The sequence below is a fragment of the Phoxinus phoxinus genome (assembly GCF_949152265.1).
Source record: "Phoxinus phoxinus genome assembly, chromosome: 6".
In the NCBI taxonomy this organism is placed as follows: Eukaryota; Metazoa; Chordata; class Actinopteri; order Cypriniformes; family Leuciscidae; genus Phoxinus; species Phoxinus phoxinus.
In genome coordinates, this window is record NC_136881.1 from 14,327,760 (window position 1) to 14,347,602 (window position 19,843).

At 37.7% G+C, this 19,843-nt stretch overlaps 2 protein-coding genes across 4 annotated transcripts in view; one reads left to right on the plus strand and one right to left on the minus strand.

Moving 5' to 3' along the window:
* The window catches only part of prss12 (serine protease 12), a 43,217-nt gene extending 39,780 nt beyond the window's left edge, over positions 1–3,437 (plus strand). The window contains exon 13 of the mRNA XM_079615274.1: positions 905–3,437. Within this exon, the coding sequence (XP_079471400.1) occupies positions 905–1,212 (308 nt within the window). The 3' untranslated portion in view covers positions 1,213–3,437. The remainder of the gene's footprint in view (positions 1–904) is intronic.
* Positions 3,438–6,134: 2,697 nt separating this feature from the next.
* The window catches only part of ndst3 (N-deacetylase/N-sulfotransferase (heparan glucosaminyl) 3), a 165,599-nt gene continuing 151,890 nt past the window's right edge, over positions 6,135–19,843 (minus strand). The window contains exons 7-15 of one of the 3 annotated variants that reach the window (XR_013797959.1): positions 18,491–18,673; positions 17,330–17,426; positions 16,631–16,754; positions 15,394–15,568; positions 13,808–13,978; positions 13,596–13,705; positions 8,774–8,876; positions 6,443–7,286; positions 6,135–6,345 (exon numbers count right to left, since the gene is read on the minus strand). Coding sequence is in view for 1 of the 3 variants with exons in the window: in XM_079615273.1 (XP_079471399.1) it covers positions 7,167–7,286; positions 8,774–8,876; positions 13,596–13,705; positions 13,808–13,978; positions 15,394–15,568; positions 16,631–16,754; positions 17,330–17,426; positions 18,491–18,673 (1,083 nt within the window). In the remaining 2 variants the exon portion in view is untranslated. Of the gene's footprint in view, positions 7,287–8,773; positions 8,877–13,595; positions 13,706–13,807; positions 13,979–15,393; positions 15,569–16,630; positions 16,755–17,329; positions 17,427–18,490; positions 18,674–19,843 lie in introns of all 3 variants that reach the window. The other 2 variants (XR_013797960.1, XM_079615273.1) reach the window with 2 other exon arrangements.

Genomic DNA, 19,843 nt, shown 5'->3' on the forward strand with positions numbered 1-19,843 from the left:
GGAGAAGCTTAAGTCTTATTTGTTTGAACCGCGAGATGCGTCTAAGTATACGTTACTCCTACATCCTACGTCGGGTCAGAGGTCACTTTTCCGCCGGAACTAGACTCACGTACAGCCGTCACTGGAAGCCAGTGATTATAGTTTATAAAGTTATAAATATGGATATTTTTCTTATAAAATTGCACCACTTTGCTTCAGAAGGCCTTCATTGACCCCCTGGAGCTGAATGGATTACTTTTATGATGTATGGATGTGCTTTTTTGGGCTTCAAAATCCAAGTTACCATTTACTCCCATTTTAAAGCTTGAAAGAGCCAGGATCTTTTTTTTTATTTAACTCCGATTGTGTTTGTCTGTAAAAAGAAAATCATATACATCTAGGATGGCTTAAGGGTGAGTAAATTATGGGATACTTTTCATTTTGGGGTAAACTACACTTAAAGTGGCCTTTTATTTCATTTAAGTGCACAATTAAGTGCATTTCTTTTCTGGCCACACCTTCCCAGCTGTCTAGTCTCATCAAAAAAAGACAGACATGACAGATCTGTAATCAGAGGCTGACACTGAACATGAGGAAGTCATCAAGGAACTACAGCGTGTAATTAAATCGTCAGTGTCAAGCATCTACAGATGATCATGTGACGTGCTGATGGCGGGGCTTCATTCTAATGGCCACGTTGTGTTGTAAATCACCTGTGGAGTCTTTGAGTAGTCTTCCCTCAGTAAGTGGACTTAACAGAATTCTAAAGTGGGATGGATGAAGTGTGTGATCAGAAAAGTGACTGCACACTCCATTGCATACGTGAACAGTTAAGTCTGATCACTTCCAGACTTCAAGTTTAAAGAATGGAGGACTTTCTGACCTGTTGGGACTTTCCCCCCCCTCTTTTCTTTTCTTTTCTCAGGCCGTGCATATTCAAAAACTCTTCAGCAGGCCTCGATTTCTGTTCTGAGCAAGCGTCAGTGTGAGCAGCGCTATTCGGACCAGTTCACCAAGCGCATGCTGTGTGCCGGCTCCTCTCAAGACGACCGGCGCGTGGACAGTTGTCGTGGAGATAGCGGAGGTCCGTTGGTGTGTGAGAGGCCGAGTGGAAGTTGGGTTGTGTATGGGGTCACATCCTGGGGTCACGCCTGTCGGCTGCAAGACGCTCCCGGCGTCTACACCAAAGTCTCCGCCTTCGTGCCCTGGATTAAGAAGGTCATTGGCCAGTAGGACCCGATGGAAATTTCAATCAACTAATAACAGACGTTCTGATTACGCGGGCAGAAAAATTAAGCACATTTTTAGATAATAGTTGAAAACAATTTTTTAACTGGTTGAAGTTAACTAGCTGAAATTAAGTCTAGTATTACAAATAAGTCTTAAATGTCAATTACGTAGTGCCTGGCGTCAGTATAGTCATAACAAAACTTGAACTTTGCTCTGAAATTACACTGCAAAACAAAACAAACATGGTCTTAATTAGTATTTTTGCTGTCCAGTAAAAATATCTAAACATCCTGAATGAATTTAGAGAAACAATTTATCAATACATTTGTATTTTTTATTTTAAGAAAAGATTAGATTAAGACTTGATTTCAGAGAATACATCCTGAATTATTTTCTTACATCATTGCTCATTTTGTTGTATTTTAGGCATACATCTTCAAGTTTGTGAGCATTTAACCCTTAAATGCATGAATGTTTCGCCAATCATTATTACATATTCAGGGCTTTAGTGACCCGGATCTATATCTAACACGGATGGATCTCTACCTGCCGCAATAGTATAAAGCTCTTGACATTTAAATAGCAAATACAATAGCGATAGCGATACTGTCATCGTCAGAGCTCATTTCCCCAGTACATTCAACATCTGGATCTTATTCGCCATCTCAAACATATTCTTAAAACTACAGTGCTCATTAACGTCTTCAAAATCAATATTTTTATCGCTCACAGCATTACTGTGTCATCGCCACCTTGAGGAATAAAGGTGAAATGCACTTGCAGAGTCATCAGACTCGATTGTTGCGCAGAAAAAAAATACTTACACTAGTATTACATACCTCGGGTCGCTAGCGAAGAAAACAGACACTTTTTTAAATAATTTTTTCTTGTTATATTGTTTATAATGAATTGATTGGGGAATACCAAGAAGGTTGATGTCTAACTTGAAAATATGAATGATGGGGAAGGTAGTGAGTGACGTCCCGGGTCGCTAAAGACCCGAGGTATGCGTTTAAGGGTTAAAACAAGACAACAACTCTTTTTATTTGTTAAATTAACACTAAATGTATCTTGTTTTAAGGATGGTTAGATATTTTTAAGAAAGATATAAAAAAAAATCTGTATTTGCAGAAGTTGTAAAGGCCTGTCTTGATAGCGATGCATTTGGTGGTCTTAAATTTACATCATTTCAGGTCTTCATCCTTTTTTTTTTTTTTTTTAATGAAAGCACTTCTAGGTTGAAGAGACCACATTATTGTGAGTATGAAATTATTAATCCTTAAAAGGAGAAATTAACCTGTATCTATGTGACTGTATGATCTACGCCATTGAGAAACAGATATTTGAACATGTAAAATGGGACAAGTAATGTTACAATTTGATACATCGCGGACTGAAGAATGTTCCAATGGCTTGAAATCACATCAGGCTTTAATGCTGAACTGAGAAGATGGTGGATATCCTGCCAAGAAATGTATGGTAATTCTAAACTCCTGGGATGCGGTTACCATGCCATTGCTAAGTATCAGACCACATCACCTCATCAGCACATTAGATGACATCATAATCCTCCACAGGAACCATGACATCATGTTTTATAGATCAGATGTTTATGATAATTGGACTGAGCCTTGCCATATTTCAACATGAGGACATCATTTGCTTAATATTTTTGCAGTGCCACACTCACTTCCAGAAGCCAGAGATCTGTGGGATATGGGAATTATGTGCAATGCAAAGCTGTTTATACCTCCTTGTTTTAGTGTTGTGATGTGGAGCATTTCATGTTAGCATTCATTTTCTGTGACTTCCATGAGCATGATTTATGAATGTAGTCTTGCAACAGACTACGCCCCTTTTTTAACGCAATCCATTATTGTTGTTATTATTGTTAAAAAAGAGAGAACCTCTGATCAACCACAAGCTGTTATTTTGCACAAACTATGGTGTTGCAGTTTAGACTTTTGTAAATTTCATGTTTTTCTTATACGAGTCAGTCATATTGTAATATCGTGTTAATTAACTATGCTATGAATTGTTCACCCAGGGTCAATAACACAGTAGTGCTTAATATTGCCATTATAAATATTTCGGAACTTGTGGCACGGTGCTTATTCTTGCCTAAAAATAGTGTCAAGTCATGTGTCAACTTAAAATCATGAAAAACTTTAGATATACAATTGTCTGACAACCTCAGTTTGGAGCATTAAACATTTGTTGTTGGAATACTTGATGGAATAATATAGTGCCTTACTGTCAAAGAACTGTCAGCAACTGGAACATTTAGTTTGAGGGAAATCTAAAAATGATCTGACTGAGATTTTAGGACAAGTATGTATAAAAAAATGTGTGCCACTGCCAACATACAGTACATTGTGTGTGTTAGTGTGAACGCACAGCCTTATCTTGTATTTGAGGACGTTTCTAACCATCGTTGGCTTTAGGTTTTCTAAATACACAGTCAAGCTACACTTTTAGCAAGTCCAGCTTTCTGTGTTTTTGTTCACACGGGTCTAAATCAGTGTGTACAGACATGACAGTGCAGTGTTAGGACAGTCTTTTCAGAAAGCCCTTTGTTTACATGAGTTACAATGTACCTACAGGATCCGTGTGTGTGTGTGTGTGCACGTTGACACTGCATTTCTAATACACTCTTCCTTTAAACTAATCTCTATGGAGACAAGTTTACTGTATGATGGGAAATGCTGAAATTAATTTTCAGACATGCAGATTATTTGTTAGCATTCATTCATATTGATTCACTGAATGAAAGTAAATCTGAATGAAAATAAAATTCAAGAGTCCTGCCAAAAGTACAAATACAGTAAATGTAAATCTGATACGTATGAGACCTCTGCAGTTCTAGGCAGGAGGGAGAGTTGTTTCTCTATGACTCTTTATCTAGTGACATTGTTCTGGCATGTGACAATCCAAACAGCTCACAGAGAGAGAGAGAGAGAGAGAGGTTCAGTGATTGACATAGAGAGCAGTGTTACAGCGCTGTCCTGTGGCCTAAATTTGAACTCTATAAATTAAACTTAACTTACAATGTTTTATGTATAGCCTAGGCTATATTCCACAGTTTTATGATGCTTTACCTCATAAACGTATAGCCTTCTGATCTTCCAAGCACATGCACGTACATGATATATATCCAGTAATTCACAGTATTATTAAATAACCAATCAGAAATAACCAATGTAATTGAGACCTTTTCCCTTTCTGAAGTAGAAGTATCATTATCACTATATAAACTGGTAGTAGCCTAATAGCCAAACTTCTCATTAGGCAAAATCAGTTCTTGACCATATTAATAATCATTTAATTTATGATAATGTCTATATGGGTATTACTCTGACACAACAACAAAGAAATACACTAATATAAGCATACGCTGCAACTATATGATGAAGATTGTTTATTACCCCTCACAAAAAATACTGTGGTAGTACTATAGTGCATTGTATCATAGGGTAATACCATGGTACATAATGATACTGTAATTCGTGTATCATGATATTTACATGGTTCATCTGATTCATGTACAAAACACATTGGTAATACCGTGGTACTTTGTTGTATGTGACATGTATAATAATGTAAAGTGCAAAGAGTGTAGGTCAGGGATCTCCAACCCTGCTCCTGGAGAGATACGATCCTGTAGACTTCAGTTCTAACCCTGCTACACAGCTGCCTGTAGTAACAGTATCAGTAACCCGAGACACCTTGATTATCTGGTTCAGGTGTGTGTTGAGATCTGCAGGACGGTAGCTCTTCAGGAGCAGGGTTGGAGACCTCTGGTGTAGGTGATGTAAAGAGTGAGTCTATTTTTGGAAACAAACAAAAAAATGGCTTGGATTTAGGGCGCCCCCTGCTGCCCACCAACCAACCTTGCAGCCAGTGCCCTACTTCCAGCTTCACGAGGTCCCCTGGGGGTCCCTAATGCTAAGCCCGCCCAGTACTAATCTATATGGGCCGCTATAACTCCAGAGTGTGCACGTTAAGCCAGGTACCCATGTATCCCGCGCTCATGAAGAGATGCTCCAATCCCAGTGACGACAGCTCTAACGGTGGAATCTGTAATTCTCCCTCGAGCTCTGTGTCTCAGAATAATCCCCAGTACGTTTGACCGTTGCATTCGCGTTTGACAGATTGAAAAAGATTTTCACAAAAAAGTACAGATTTAAAGAGACTGAATTGATAAAAAGATTAATTTGCGAACTGAATACGGCAAAAGCTTCTTCTTTTTTTTATCCGATAGGCTACATTTCTATGTATGTATGTATCGGATTCAGAGTAGGCTAATACAATTTCTAAGTATGAAGTAGGTAGCCTATAAATTTCCATATCCTTCAACATGGTATAATCCAACCTGATTAGTTTCGATACACAGGTGTGATCGGAGAGCAGATGATCCAGCTGAGGGACACAGACGCTACATCTACTATCTCTGCCCGAGTAAAGTACAGTAAGAAGACTTAGATGACATTAATAAAAAAAAATTACACAACATCAAGATCTTAACCGTAACCTCAGTTGTAAATGTCATGACCTACCTAATTTGTTGGTTGACTGGGTTTACCAGGCCTAAAAAGTGATTGTGAGGGTCCCATTATGTGACCACTAGAGGGAGGTATTTTATTAAAAACAAGATCACTATATAGCCTAGCACAAAAAGGTTTTGTTATAAAAACAAAACAACACCAACAACAAAAATGAATTGCCTAAGATGTCTCAGACAATTGTAAGTCCCTGGAGTATGTTTCTTTGAAAGGGCACCTTTATGGTTGAGCATACCTAATATAGGTAATATAGAAATATATAAAAATTAAAATCTAAAATAATAGATAAATAATATCTAATATACATATTTCATGTATGTTTTCCAGGTATATCATGCACAAATAGAGACAGAACTTTGCAAGGACTGTTTTACGGAAACATGAATCTCTCCAGTGTTTATTGAATATATATAGTTATTTACATATTTCTCAAAGCACTTTCTCTCTGTATTGAGGCAAATTGTTTTAAAAAATAAAAGTCACACTTCAAATTCATCAGCCAACCAGTTGCAGTCCAGTGGGCAGGGCTAAGGCTACCTGGCTACAGACATATGCCTAGACACACATGCGCGCACTCACACGCACACACACACACACACGCACACGCACACGCACACACACACACACACACGCACACACACACACACACACACACTCACACGCACACACACACACACACACACACACACACACACACACACACACACACACACACACACACACACACACACACACACACACACACACACACACACACACACACACACACACACAAGACTGAAATGATATCCGCTCTTCAGGCCATTGTTTCTAACAACAGTAACTGGGACATGGACTGAGACTTTGACATCACAATGACATCACTCCATTGACCAGTTTAAAGCTGACGCAGCAAACTTGACTGTGCTCTTTATTTTTCCATATTGATTCTTAACATTTTGCATCTTCACTTTGATTGACTGATATATTTGCAAGAGTGAGGATATGAACAGTGGTTGTGCAGTTCTAAATTTCTTGATGACGTATAAAATCTAAAGCCATACCTTTATATCCAGTGTCTGATGGGGGGACAGTAAATATAAGAGGAAGTCTGTGGAGGTTTACATTTTCAGTTACGCAGTCTTTATGCAGTCTCTGTTTGGTTGCATCTGAAGTTCAGGGGTCACAGTTACATCACCTTATCTCACTGACAAAATCTGACCTTTTGCAACAAAAATGTCATGTTGCCATGGACACATCATACTGCTTTGTTTGGATTTCCAGAGGCACCAATGATTGGTGAGTTGAATTTTTGACCTTTGCTTCGCGAGCTTTCAGGTAGGTGGCATCGAGTACTGTTCAAGTGTCTGGTTTCCTTTGAGGGTTGAACCTTGAGGAGCGGTGGTTTGGTTAGGGCTACCTGACCTTCTGTAGTTCCTCTCGGAGCCAGGCTGGTAGCGGCTGACCCAGTCTGTGCAGCAGCTTAGATAATTCAATGTTCTGATCCCTGTAGAATCTGGAGAGGAACGCTCGTGACTGAAAAAAGAGAAGACAAGAGTGAACAGAAAATATTTTTTAGTGAGCAGAGCAGCTACAGACTTGGTTTAGAATATAGGGGTGAAACGGGACACATTTTACATACGGGTCTTATGGTTTGGCACGCATCTGTAGCGAACATATGCTGTGTTATACTATGATAGCACCTTTCACAAATACAGTCTTTACTGTTAAATTACTGCTAAATGACCGTTTAGAGATTAGGTGTGAACAGGACCATTTCCAAATTACCGGTAAATTGCTTGCATATGTTTTTCGCTTGTGTGTGCCATGTAATATCCATAAACAGAGTAAGGTAGCTTCGCCTACTCCGACTGATGGCTAGTCCACCCAATCAAATGAGACACAAAATATTTGTGTATTTGTGTATAAGGAGAAAAAAAAATCACATAGGCTACATGACAACAATTGCTCAAAAACATGAATTTAGGCTATATTTTTTGTTGAATATCAAGTTTCATAAATAAATCATTATTTTAGTGGAGAAAAACTGTTTTAGCCAACCAATAGGCTAGTAGTACTGTTTTAGCCAATCACAGATTGTTGTGGGGAGAGGAAGATGAGTTTACATTCGCTACTAGTGAACTATAGACTAATATTCAACACACACGAGGAGAGCATGTCGAAACAGATATCTTGATTAACTATTCAAAAACAAAAACAAGAATAGAGCCTGAAACTACACTCGATGATGTCGACAGTACAAACACGTCAACTGATTACCCCATAACGTCTTATCTCCCGTCCACCAGCACCTCCTCTCAACCCGGACCCATCCTTCAGAAGAGCAACCTACCGGCTGATTTATCCACACTTGATGAACCACCTGCTCACTCAGCCCCATTTACGTGAGTTTCCGTGCACAAAGGCAAGTCCAAATAATATGTACAATATGAACCATGTTCTTAATATGTATAATGTTCTTAAAGAGATCACAAAATTAAAACTGTCATTATTTACTAATCCTCATGTCATTCCAAACCTTTGACTTTTGTTCTTCTGTGAAACACAAAGAAAGATGTGTTGAGAAGTTTTGTCCATACAATGAAAGTCAATGGGGTCCAGTGTTGTTTTGGACTCTACTGACTTTCACTGTATGGGAAAAAAAAACAGTTGAAACATTCCTCGAACTATCTTCTTTTGTGTTCTAGAAAGTCGTACAGGTTTAGAATGACATGAGGTGGGTGAACGTAAGTTTTGTCACTGTAAATATGAAGGGGAGTGAGAGATATTCAGTTGGTTTCAGTTATTTAGTACATGTGCTTCAGACATGTTAGCTGTTGCAAAATTGAACAGTCAGAGGTCAGAGTGAGTTCTCTCTCTCTCTCTCTCTCTCTCTCTCTCTCTCTCTCTCTCTCTCTCTATGACCCATATTACTCAACGATAGCATGCCTCTATAATGCAGCTCTAATCATTAAAAATGAAAGGCTCCATTTTGCTCAGAGTTTACTGTTGTTAGGTGTTACCTCAGAGTCCATGGGTGGATACTTGCGGCCTTTGCTCTTCCCCAAACACTTAGTCCTGCCCCCTTCCAACAGCTGACACCAAAAGCCCTTCTGAGGATCAAACCTGTCAACAGATAGAGAACTCTTTACAATCTTAGAGACATCTTTCCTCAAAAACTCATTTCTAATTCGCACATTCATTGAAATATGTACTGTGCATATTGCTGTTATTTCTTTCTCACACTCGGCAATGGAGAAAATCTGGAAAACTCCAGAACGTGTGTCCCCTCACACACAAACAGCGGTCTGACTGACAGATGTCTGCTGTAACCCACATGGTCTGGTTTGATAAGCATTCAGAAACACATCAGCAATCTCTAACAGCTCTCAGCAAAATGCGATATAAAATATGTGTGTGTATTCTTTGACAAAGCAGTAAGCAGAGTGTTACTTTAAAACATGAACTGCAAGTCACACTTGGCGCAATGTATTTTTGTTTCACTCTCTCACTCTTCGCCTGTCTTTCTCTCTCTCTCTCTCTCTCTCTCTTTTTTTTTGGTCTCACTTACTCATTTTCCTTTTTTGTTGCTCAAAAATGTGCTCAGATATTCTTTGTTTAGTTTCAGTCCCAGAAAATACAAAGAGAATAAAGAAAATATAAGTCCTTTTCTCCAAACTTCGGGCACTTTTATATCCCCGGGGATTAATGTATTTTAAAACTAAGAGATTTTTTTTTCGCTTTATGAAACTTTTTACCATGCTCTATTTTTTAGCAAGGTAAAAGCATGGTATTTAAATGCCTATATAAAATCATATGTAATTTTGTCAAATTATGCCATCAGAGCTGATTTGGGAGAGTGTGCATTATTCAGTAAATGTAGATTCTTTATGGATAATTAATTTAAAAATAACCAGACAAACATCATTTGGATTCTTCGACTGATGGAATTAACAATCAGCAGTGGAGGACTGCAGGCCAGTGGCTAAAATATCTGTACACATTAATGATTACATAAAGTATTGGGAACATTGGGGTCTCATTCACCAAGCATATGTGTATGTACAAATTTGTGCGTGAAATCTAAATATGAATGGTTTCAAGAACAAATCATGATGCGCCAAAAATGTTCGTAATAAAATGTATTCTAAATGTGCAAAATTTTTTAGGAACAATTGAAAACGCGCACAAAAAAGCACTTTCTCTGTGCTGCCTTATAATCGTGTTAAGAAGTCCTATTTCATCTTAACACAACTATTAATTATATTTATATTATTATTTTATAAAAAAATGATGAATAAAGGTGTTTATGGTGTTTGAACAGGTTTCGAGAATGACACACTGGCATTGCTCTCTCGAGGATCTGGCGAGTGTTGACGAGACTGACGAAAGGCTGTAAAGGAAAGCTTGTGTGGAAAACCCTTATATGGAGATGGGTGTGTTTTATGCAAATAACTAACCTCGTGCCGCTTATTTAAAATACTATAAATTCACTAACATTAGAACGAGATTAAGAAAAAAAAAAATCATGCGCGTACACACGTCTTGTGATTGTGAATTATGCAGAGATTTTTTGTGAGAAGTTCTAAATATTCGAAAATGTTCGAAATATGTAATAATCCACACAATTATTAGAGAATGAGACCCATTGTTTGTTTCCCATATATTTTGATATGCAACATTGTGCAAATGTTATTTAATTGTGTGTATTTAGGATAAATAAAATGTTGGCTTTTACATTTTCCAAAATATATATTTTTTAAATATTAATTTCCATCAAAGAATGTTATGAAACACAATACATATTATGAGATGTGGTGGAGATTCATTAGTTTGGGGGAAATGACAGAACTCTTCTATAATGCTTGTACATTAACTGTTGCACATTCTTAGTGGACAAATTAAACCAGTGAGTGTGAAAAGTATGTTTTAAGAGAGTTTATTTTAAAATTCAACAAGGCCAAAAGTAACCAAGAGACACAGATAAAAGAGATGAAGGCAGAGGGAGTGATATATGACATGAGACGAATGAAAAGCAGAGGATGATTGTTGAAAGACAGAGACTGAAACAAAATATGAAATGAGGAAAGCAAAGCCACAGAAAGAAGTGATAGTAAATGAAAGTGACAGAAAACAAGAAAAAGAAGAAACAGGCATGATGGGAGAGAGAATGAAAGGAGATGTGTGGAGAGATGAAGTGAGAGAGACTCAAACACAGGGAGGTCATTAATAAAAGGCAAAGATTGATGGAGCTGTCTGTGGTAGAGAACACATGCAGAGACTCACACACACACACACACACACACACACACACACACACACACACACACACACACACACACACACACACACACACACACACACACACACACACACACACACACACACACACACACACACACACACACACACACACACACACACACACACGAGAGAGAGAGAGAGAGAGAGAGAGAGAGAGAGAGAGAGAGAGAGAGAGAGAGAGAGAGAGAGAGAGAGAGAGAGAGAGAGAGAGAGAGAGAGAGAGAGAGAGAGAGAGAGAGAGAGAGAGAGAGGACTGAAAAAGACTACACATGACTCAGGTAATACTGAGTTTAATATTTCGGCCTCTTATATCAGTCGTATTGATAATACCATTGATCACAATGCGTAATCACAAGCAACGACTATTTTTCTTTCTTTCTTTTCTTTAATTTTAGGTCCTTATGGTTCAGGACATACTAATATTCTTCAAGACAATTATGGTATGCATTACTTTAAAGGAAAGGCTTTTTATTTAGGGACTTTTGACATATTTTTCTCTTCCAACGTTGAAACGAGTAAATGTAATTTCATTAAATATGTTAAAATACAATATGATTTATGCACATGGTTCAAAATTAACATTTTACCACACTTGCTAATGGTGGGTGGACAAAGAAAATGTATCCGCCAAAAACATTTCTCACTGGCCAGGTATTTCTATTTTTAAAGATATATTTTTGGCACATTCTACCTTTTTTATAACCATGTATTTCACATTTCTAATAAAAATAAATAAATACTTGCCTTTAATTTCACTCTGTGAAAAATCATATTAATTGTGTGGTTTAATGTGAGGAATATTTCACATATGTGTACACACATGGTGTTCTGTTGTGCAAATTGTTTTCTTTTAGACTTTTATAAAAGTCCAAAACGTGGCCTAATGGTTAGAGAGTCAGACTTGTAACCCAAAGGTCACTGGTTTGATTCTCAATACTGGCACAAAACAACTGAGGTGCCGCAGTAAATGGCTGCCCACTGCTCCAGGTGTGTGTGTCCACGGCTTGTAGTGTGTGTTCGCAGCAAGAGTTGGATCTTGCTTACAGTTCAAACATGCCTGAACGTGTGAATTTTGAAATATTATTCATGAGAAGGCGTGGCCTCATCCTCTGACAGGTGCTTTTTCAGCCATTTAGAAAGCATTGCTTGACAATGAATGACACTTTTGCAAATTGTTGCATTGCGCACATACACACCATTCCCTCCTCTCCTCACTTACTCCTATTATGTTTTCAGAATTGTGAGAATGTACATGACACTTTAAGAGCAATTTACCACAGAGAAAGTGTCAGATGCCTAATGAGCTGTTTTTAATTGGAGAGGCCAGATGAAGTTAATCCTCTTCCTCTCATGCGGTGCTAATGGCTACAGCCAAATTATCACAATTAATCTCATTCAGACTCTGTATAGATTATACAGGCATCAACTGCTGAGAACACGGATCTGTCAACTCATTTTATCAGCTGATTCTTAAACACATGGGACTAGGGACAGCATGGATGGCAGGCTTGCTCCTGTATCGTATCTCTGGATGAGCCTGTGTCCATCTGTGTGCGTACAGTAAGTATGTGTATGGTCTCGTTTGCATATCCAAGTGGGGAGCAAATGTTCCCAGAGAGATAATAAAACCTAAAAAAACCCCCGACATTGTCTGGACCTACATCACACAGCTGCATAAAGTAATTGTTTATTTGTAATGCTCGCAATTTATTCAATTACACTTAACAATGAAAAAACAACAACAATGCAAATGAATTTATTTAATTGGACATTATAACCGTTTCATTAATGTTTAGTGTTCAACAAATTCAACAAGTGTAACATTACCAATGAGTGAAACTCATTGATTGAAATGGTAATGCCAACACCAGTGGAGGACTGCAGGCCAGTGGCTAACATATCTTTACACATTTAAGATTACATCCATAACGTGTGGGGAAATTAATTTTATCATTAAATTATTCGAGATTAACATTTTCGCGTTTGCATTTCCTGTGCATTATATACAGTTTGAGATTTTAATTTTGTTCACTACCATTCAAAAGTTTGGAGTGTTTTTTTTTTTTTTAAAGAAATTAATACTTTTATTCAGCAAGCATGAATTAAATTGATCAAAAGTGTCAGTAAAGACATTGCAAATAATAAGAAATATTTATTGAGCACCAAATTAGCAGATTTTAATGATTTCTGAAGGATCATGTGACACTGAAGACTGGAGTAATTGCTGCTTAAAATTCAGCTTTGCCATCACAGGAAAAATTACTTCAAAATAAATTAAAGTAGAAAAGTTAATTTAAATTGTAATAATATTTTAATATTATTTTATTTTTTTAACTGTATATAGCAAATAAAAGCAGTCTTGGAGAGCATAAGAGAATTCCTTTAAAAATAAAAATAAAAGATTACAATTAGAAAAGTTCAGGCTTGGGGTTAAAGTTAGTATATAGTAATTGTGATTACCGGTATGCAAATGTGAAAATCACTGGGATGTCCGCACTTGAAATAAAACATATGGTGTGTGTTTATGTGTGTGAGCCTTACGTGAGTGCCTGGGAGTAGTTGTAATAAGGAGTGACACCCAGAAATTTCTGAAGCTCGTCCATCACTTTAGCTGGGTCATTCCTCAGTTGCTGTCCATCAATAATCATTAGCTACAGGAAGAGAGAGAGAGAGACAGACAGAAGTAGAGGATTCAGGAAAAATGTCCAATAAAAGTCCTGAACTCAGCAAGGGTTGGTCCAGATGTGTGTTACCTGGTTTGGAGGGTAGTGTGTGAGCCATCTCTCCAGGTGTGTGGCGTAGAGTCCAGGTACGAGACAGCGGTTTTGGAGAGAGCGCAGCTCAGGTGGAGCGAGCTGGTCTGCTGAAATGACCTCATAGAAACTGAACTGCAATGCTGCTGGGTCTTCATGAGCCCTCTGATGCTGCCAGTGAGATTAAAACTACTTTAAAAACCAAAACCAACTACACAATGACTTAAATATCAGTATTTATTCTGATTATGACTGGTCATCATTTGCAAATTGGTCAAATACTTTTGTATAATTGCAATATTGTTGTTGGGCCAATTATTGTTAACATTAGAATGGTCTATTTCTTTCCTCATCTGAAGATGATCTGCAAGTAAGATAATCAAATGAACTCAAAATAATATTTATTTGTTAAGCAGCCATGTAATAAGCGAGATAATGTGCAGGGCTTAAATGGTATTTAATCTTTAATACAGGATATGAGATTGCAATGCTTTTCTTTTCATGTGCGTGTGGTGTGCAGTGTAGCAGCTTCAAGCTGTGCCCTCCTGTGCATGCTGTTGATGACATTTCTACCTCACACAATCTCAAACTCGCGTTTACACCCGGTGATGTTCTCACTCACACTTACACATATTCAATCTCTCCACAATATCACACATGAACATGTGCATGATTGGTTCCTATGTACATCCACCAAGCACGGATACACAAACCCTGAGTGATTTCATGGATATATACTGTATACATACATACTACTTTACACTAAAAGACTGAAAGGGTGTACTAAAGTAAATATCAAACCTCTATAGGTCTGGAGAAGTAATGAGTACCTGTACATGTAATTGTTTAAGCTCAACTCAACAAGTTTTGTTTTTACAACTCAAGTTAACCCGTTTCTATTGGAAAAATCTCACTCTCCTCAAGTTTACATGCAAATGACTTTCCGATTTATGTTCATATTTTTGAATATTACTATGAATATAACATAATAGCATATTTAAAATAATAAAATAACCATTCTCACGTACCTATCACATTCATGTTTTATGTATTCTGATGTATTTGTTTGACAGCTTGACTTTTCACAGCTGCCGATATTGAAAAGCAGAATGATTTTTGTCTGGACATGCGTTTACATGACCCAAAAGTCTGACCACTGGCCTATATTACCATTGAAAAGATTGGGGTTGGTAAGAGTTTTTTATGTTTTTGAAAGTCTCTTATGCTCACCAAGGCTGCAATTATCTGATCGAAACACAGTGAAATATTATTACAATTTAGTATTAACTATTTTCTATTAATATATTTTAAAATGTAATTTATTCCTATGACGGCAAAGCTGGCCTTTTAGCATTTGAAATATAAATCTTCTGTAACATTATAATTGTATTTACAGTCACGTTTGATTTTAATCACATTTGATTAATTTTTTTTTTTTAAACACAGAGCCCAAACTTTTGAACAGTAGTGTACATAATCACATTCTTGTAAATGTAAACATGACTTTCATTTACTGTACAAGCTTTCTCTTTAATCCACCCACACAATTCTACTAGTCGTTGCTGTGCTATTGGTCAGTGTCGTACCTGGTACCAGCTGTACGCCCTGTCTGAAGGGTTGATCAGCAGAGTAAGGATCTTGGCTTTAGGCAGGAGGGCAGCGGCTCGTTTGGGCGTCTCCTCAGAAGGAAAGTAATTTGCACTTTTCTCAAACAGGAAATCTGTGCTGACATTAGATGGTATGGGAAAGAACTCCATGTACCTTTGAGAAGAGAGGTGTATTGAGTTAGAGAAAACTCATACAAAGACAAATTCACACACAAACACGGGCTTCATTTACGGTGGGACATTTTGCCATGGCAGATTTCGTCCCCTCCACTTTATGAAATACTTTGAAGCGAGAATATATCAGGGTCAATGACAAACAACGAGTTTCCTAGATAAAGAAAATGGAAAAATCTTTTAAAAATCTAGTTATAAATATCTATAAATCTATTAAGAAGATACAGTATTTCCCTTACACATTGAATACATATGTACAGAGCCACAAATTTAGAATTCGTTCCCACAACTTATTAATTTGTTCCCTTGTTTTACGTGAATCATATATATGATGTACGGTCACAAATTAATAAGTTGTGGGAGCGAATTTGTAATTTATGGTCACATTATCAATAAAGTTATCAAATTAAATATGTCACAAGTTAATTTAAGCACATAAATGGGTCAGTAAGAATAATTGCTCCCTCAAATCACTGCGTAATAAGAACTGAAGTCAGAATAGCAATTCAAACAGAAATAGATGTTAAAATGACTTGTAAATCTTTCTGATTGTACTATTATTATTTACATTAAAATTTTTATTTGGACATGAACCAATACTCTATACTGTGGAAGGTCAGAATTGCGTGATATAAACTTTTAGCGAGTTATGAAGTCATAATTGTGAGGTATAAACTCGCAATTTAAAAGTCAGTCTTTTTCCCCCTCAGAATTGGACTTTATATCTCGCAATTGCAAGTTTATTTTTAGCCATTCCGACTTTATAACTCGCAATTGTGAGTTTATTTCTCACAATTCTGAACTTATTTTCATCAATTGCAATTATATATCTTGCAATTCAGACTTTATAACTCGCAATTGCGATAAATATGTAATCTAAAATTAAATCATGTTAAATGTATTATTTAATTAATATTCATGAGCTACGCCTTCACCATTTTTACACATCATAACTAGTGCATACTCTGCCAAAAAACACCTTTAACAAAGTGAAACCCATGCACAAAAGTGTCTGGAGCACAAGTACATGTTTCACACCCACCAGTCGATGCCTTTGTGATAGTTGTTGGTGTTGAAAAACTGAACTTCCTCGAATGTTTTCACACTGGGGAAGTTGCTGGAGATGAAGGGATGCATGATCAGGAAGAGGTAGAGCGCTGTCGTGCCTGGTGAGAGAGAGAAAGAGATGAAGGGAGAAAGGAGGAGGGCAGAAGAGAACGGAAAAAGGAGAAGTAAATCAACGCGCCCTTCCCCTGCTAACGATGAAATTATATGTGCAGCTGATAGCGCTGAAGAGAAACATCTCGGGCCAGGAGATTCAGCCCACAGACCAAGAAACTAAGAGACATGGGATCAATACCCCATTTACCTTATGGATTTTTTTTTTTTTCTGAGTGTGTGTTGCGAGTTTGTGATACAGCAGGAAAGAAGATGAGTGCAGAGAGGAGAAGTGTTTAACAAGACAGTGTCTTGACACCAATCAAAATCTTACAGCCCCAAAACAGCGCTCTGTCTTTCCCTTGTTCTACCCTCAGCCCTCTGGGGATGTGTCTGTGTTGTTCTCCTCTAGAGCTCAACGCCCGTGGTTGCACTTTCATCATTTCTAGCAGCACAAGGTGAGATATGAAGCAGGATCAAGGGGAACAGCGAAGCGAGGAGATACGTGCACACACACGACTTTGAAGCCCTGCAAAAGGAAAGACGGAAGAAACGCGCTCTCGTAACAGAAGTACAGAATTACCTGTTTTCTGAGGCCCGACCACCATGAACTTGGGCAGCCTGTCGCAGGTCTTCTCTTTGGACCAGATGTCCTTATGGCGTTTATCATCACATGGGTTCTAAAAAAAACAACATCATAAAGTTCAATCAAATCAATATATTATCTGTTAACAGAAGCACGGAGGCAGAGGACAGGTCATTGTCTGTAGCTCGATGCCTGTACAGTATATGGATCATCCTTGGGATCATCTTCAGATATCATATGATGATATTAATAGATATTCGTTTTCAGGACATACAGTATGTCTGTACTGTAATTGTTACTGCAGCAATTTAATAAGCAATTTATGTCGAGAACAGGACACTATGAAATTCACTTGAAATCTTTTTTTGTAGTTCTAGTCAAGGCTGTAACACCTATATGCAGCATCTTTAAAACTACATTTGAATAACCACAGAAAAATGCTTGAGAAAAAGATGCTAAAATTGTGCAAAACCCCCATAAATCCAAGCGTCGTCCCTGTGAGAAGTTGTAAAGTGCAACTGTTCATTTTCTGGTTGCTTGTCATTGGTCAGTGTTCACTTGAGACTTGGAGTGCTTGATGTACAGCGATAGTTACATAGCCTACAGGCCACAGAGAGTGGGCTTTTTACCAACATGTCAATTTGCAAAGGACTGCTTTCCCCTGTGGTAACTTCTTGAGGACATTTTATGTAAGGTAAAATATACTGTATTTAAGAAGTCTAAAAAAATGTTAACTGGTCAAAAAAAAAAAAAAGAGATTTTAAAATGTTTATGTCATAAGTCTCTTATGCTCAACTAGGCTGCATTAATTTAAAACAAAAACAAAAAAACACAAACATATAGTACAAACAGTAATATTTGGAAATATTCATTTGAAAATAAATGTGTTCTATTTTAGTATATTCTAAAATGCGATTTATTCTAAATTTATTTTAAAAATGAATTAATTGATGGCAAAGCTGAATTTTCTGCAGTCTTCAGTTTCACATGATCCTTTAGAAATCCTTCTAATATTCTGATCTAATATTCAAATATTATTTATAACCAGTTCTCATTAAACTAGGGAAACTCATGAAGTGTTAATCGTAAATAAAGGTTTAAGTAAATTCAAATATTTGAATATAGGTAAAAGACAGTTTGTGTCTTTCTATGACTGACCTGCCATAGCGGGTGCTTCTGTTCCGGGAAGAGTGTGAAGTACTTGTGTGCGAGCTGCAGGGGAGGAAGTGTGTGTAGCCTCAGGTTGGTCCAGCATTTCAGGAAGTTAGCCAAATTGTTAAATGTATATAATCCCAAGCGGTCATTCCCATAGTTGGAGAGATGAGTCATAAATATACTGATCTACAGAGAGGAACAAAAAGAGAGAAACTTTTCATTCATCCATCATAAGTATATACTTAAAATGAGTAAACCGCAGCCTTTGCTACTATAACATTTCAGCTAATTTCAGCTATCGTGACAAACGTGAATGTGATGACCTTAGTTGTAATATCCCAGTGTTTCCTGTAGGTAGCAGTATTGTGTATATTAATGTTCAGGTCTTAAACCTTTGCTCCTCCATTATACTAACACCTTTTCTCATAACAGCATAAGAAGAGAGAGAAAACCATTTAAATGCAAACCAACCCACATTTGTCCATTTTAGTCACATTGGTGCATGATTTTATTTGTCAAACATGTGTTGTAAACAGCCAAGCAGATGTTGAGGTGATGTTGATCATTTGGTTTGCTGGCATTGTTTGATAAAGACTAAATGTCGCCTAGCAACCCTATACAGAGCACTAGGGTGTGCTGATTTCCTGCGTCAGCCCCTTTATGGGGTGCTTCATGACACCCCTGGGGCACATTCAATTACTGCAGGCCGATCAGCGGTCTTTCATATGAGGTAAGCCCAGCGGATGCGTCCACTTCATGTGGAGTGGAGCTGTAATTCTGATGTAATCCACTAGAGTAAAGTCATTCGCGGACAGTGTCTGTGGAGATTAGGATCAATACAATTAACAAGGGTCTGCTGAGAGTAGAGAAAAGATGAGAGGAGTGAGGGGGGAAAGACAAGAGAAAAAGGAAGAGTGGAGAAGTTTTATTGGGTCTCTATGCTTGACTGGTTTAGTAGGTTGCGTTGCAAGAGGAGAGGAGAGGAGAGGGAATATGTGGCCTAGTTTAAAACACACACTCCCAGTAATGCCAGGCAGGGCCGTCGCTAAAATACACGCGACCCAGGGCAACGTTTTTATGGGTGGTTCCCCTACTCACCCAGGTGCAATGAGATAGAGGCCCTTTTAGGGGCACCCCTCATCACAGGGTCCGGGACAACATTCCCAGTTGTCCCTCCTCAATGACGGCCCTGAAACAAGGCATCCTTCACTTCTACAATAAAATCTCATAAAATGACATACACTAATAATCACCTTGATTAATAATTGTTTTACAGCTACTTACACGTAATCAGTCCTCTTATATATTGGATTATCCCATTTAAAGTTAGTAAAGTAATAGTACCTAACAATGCCA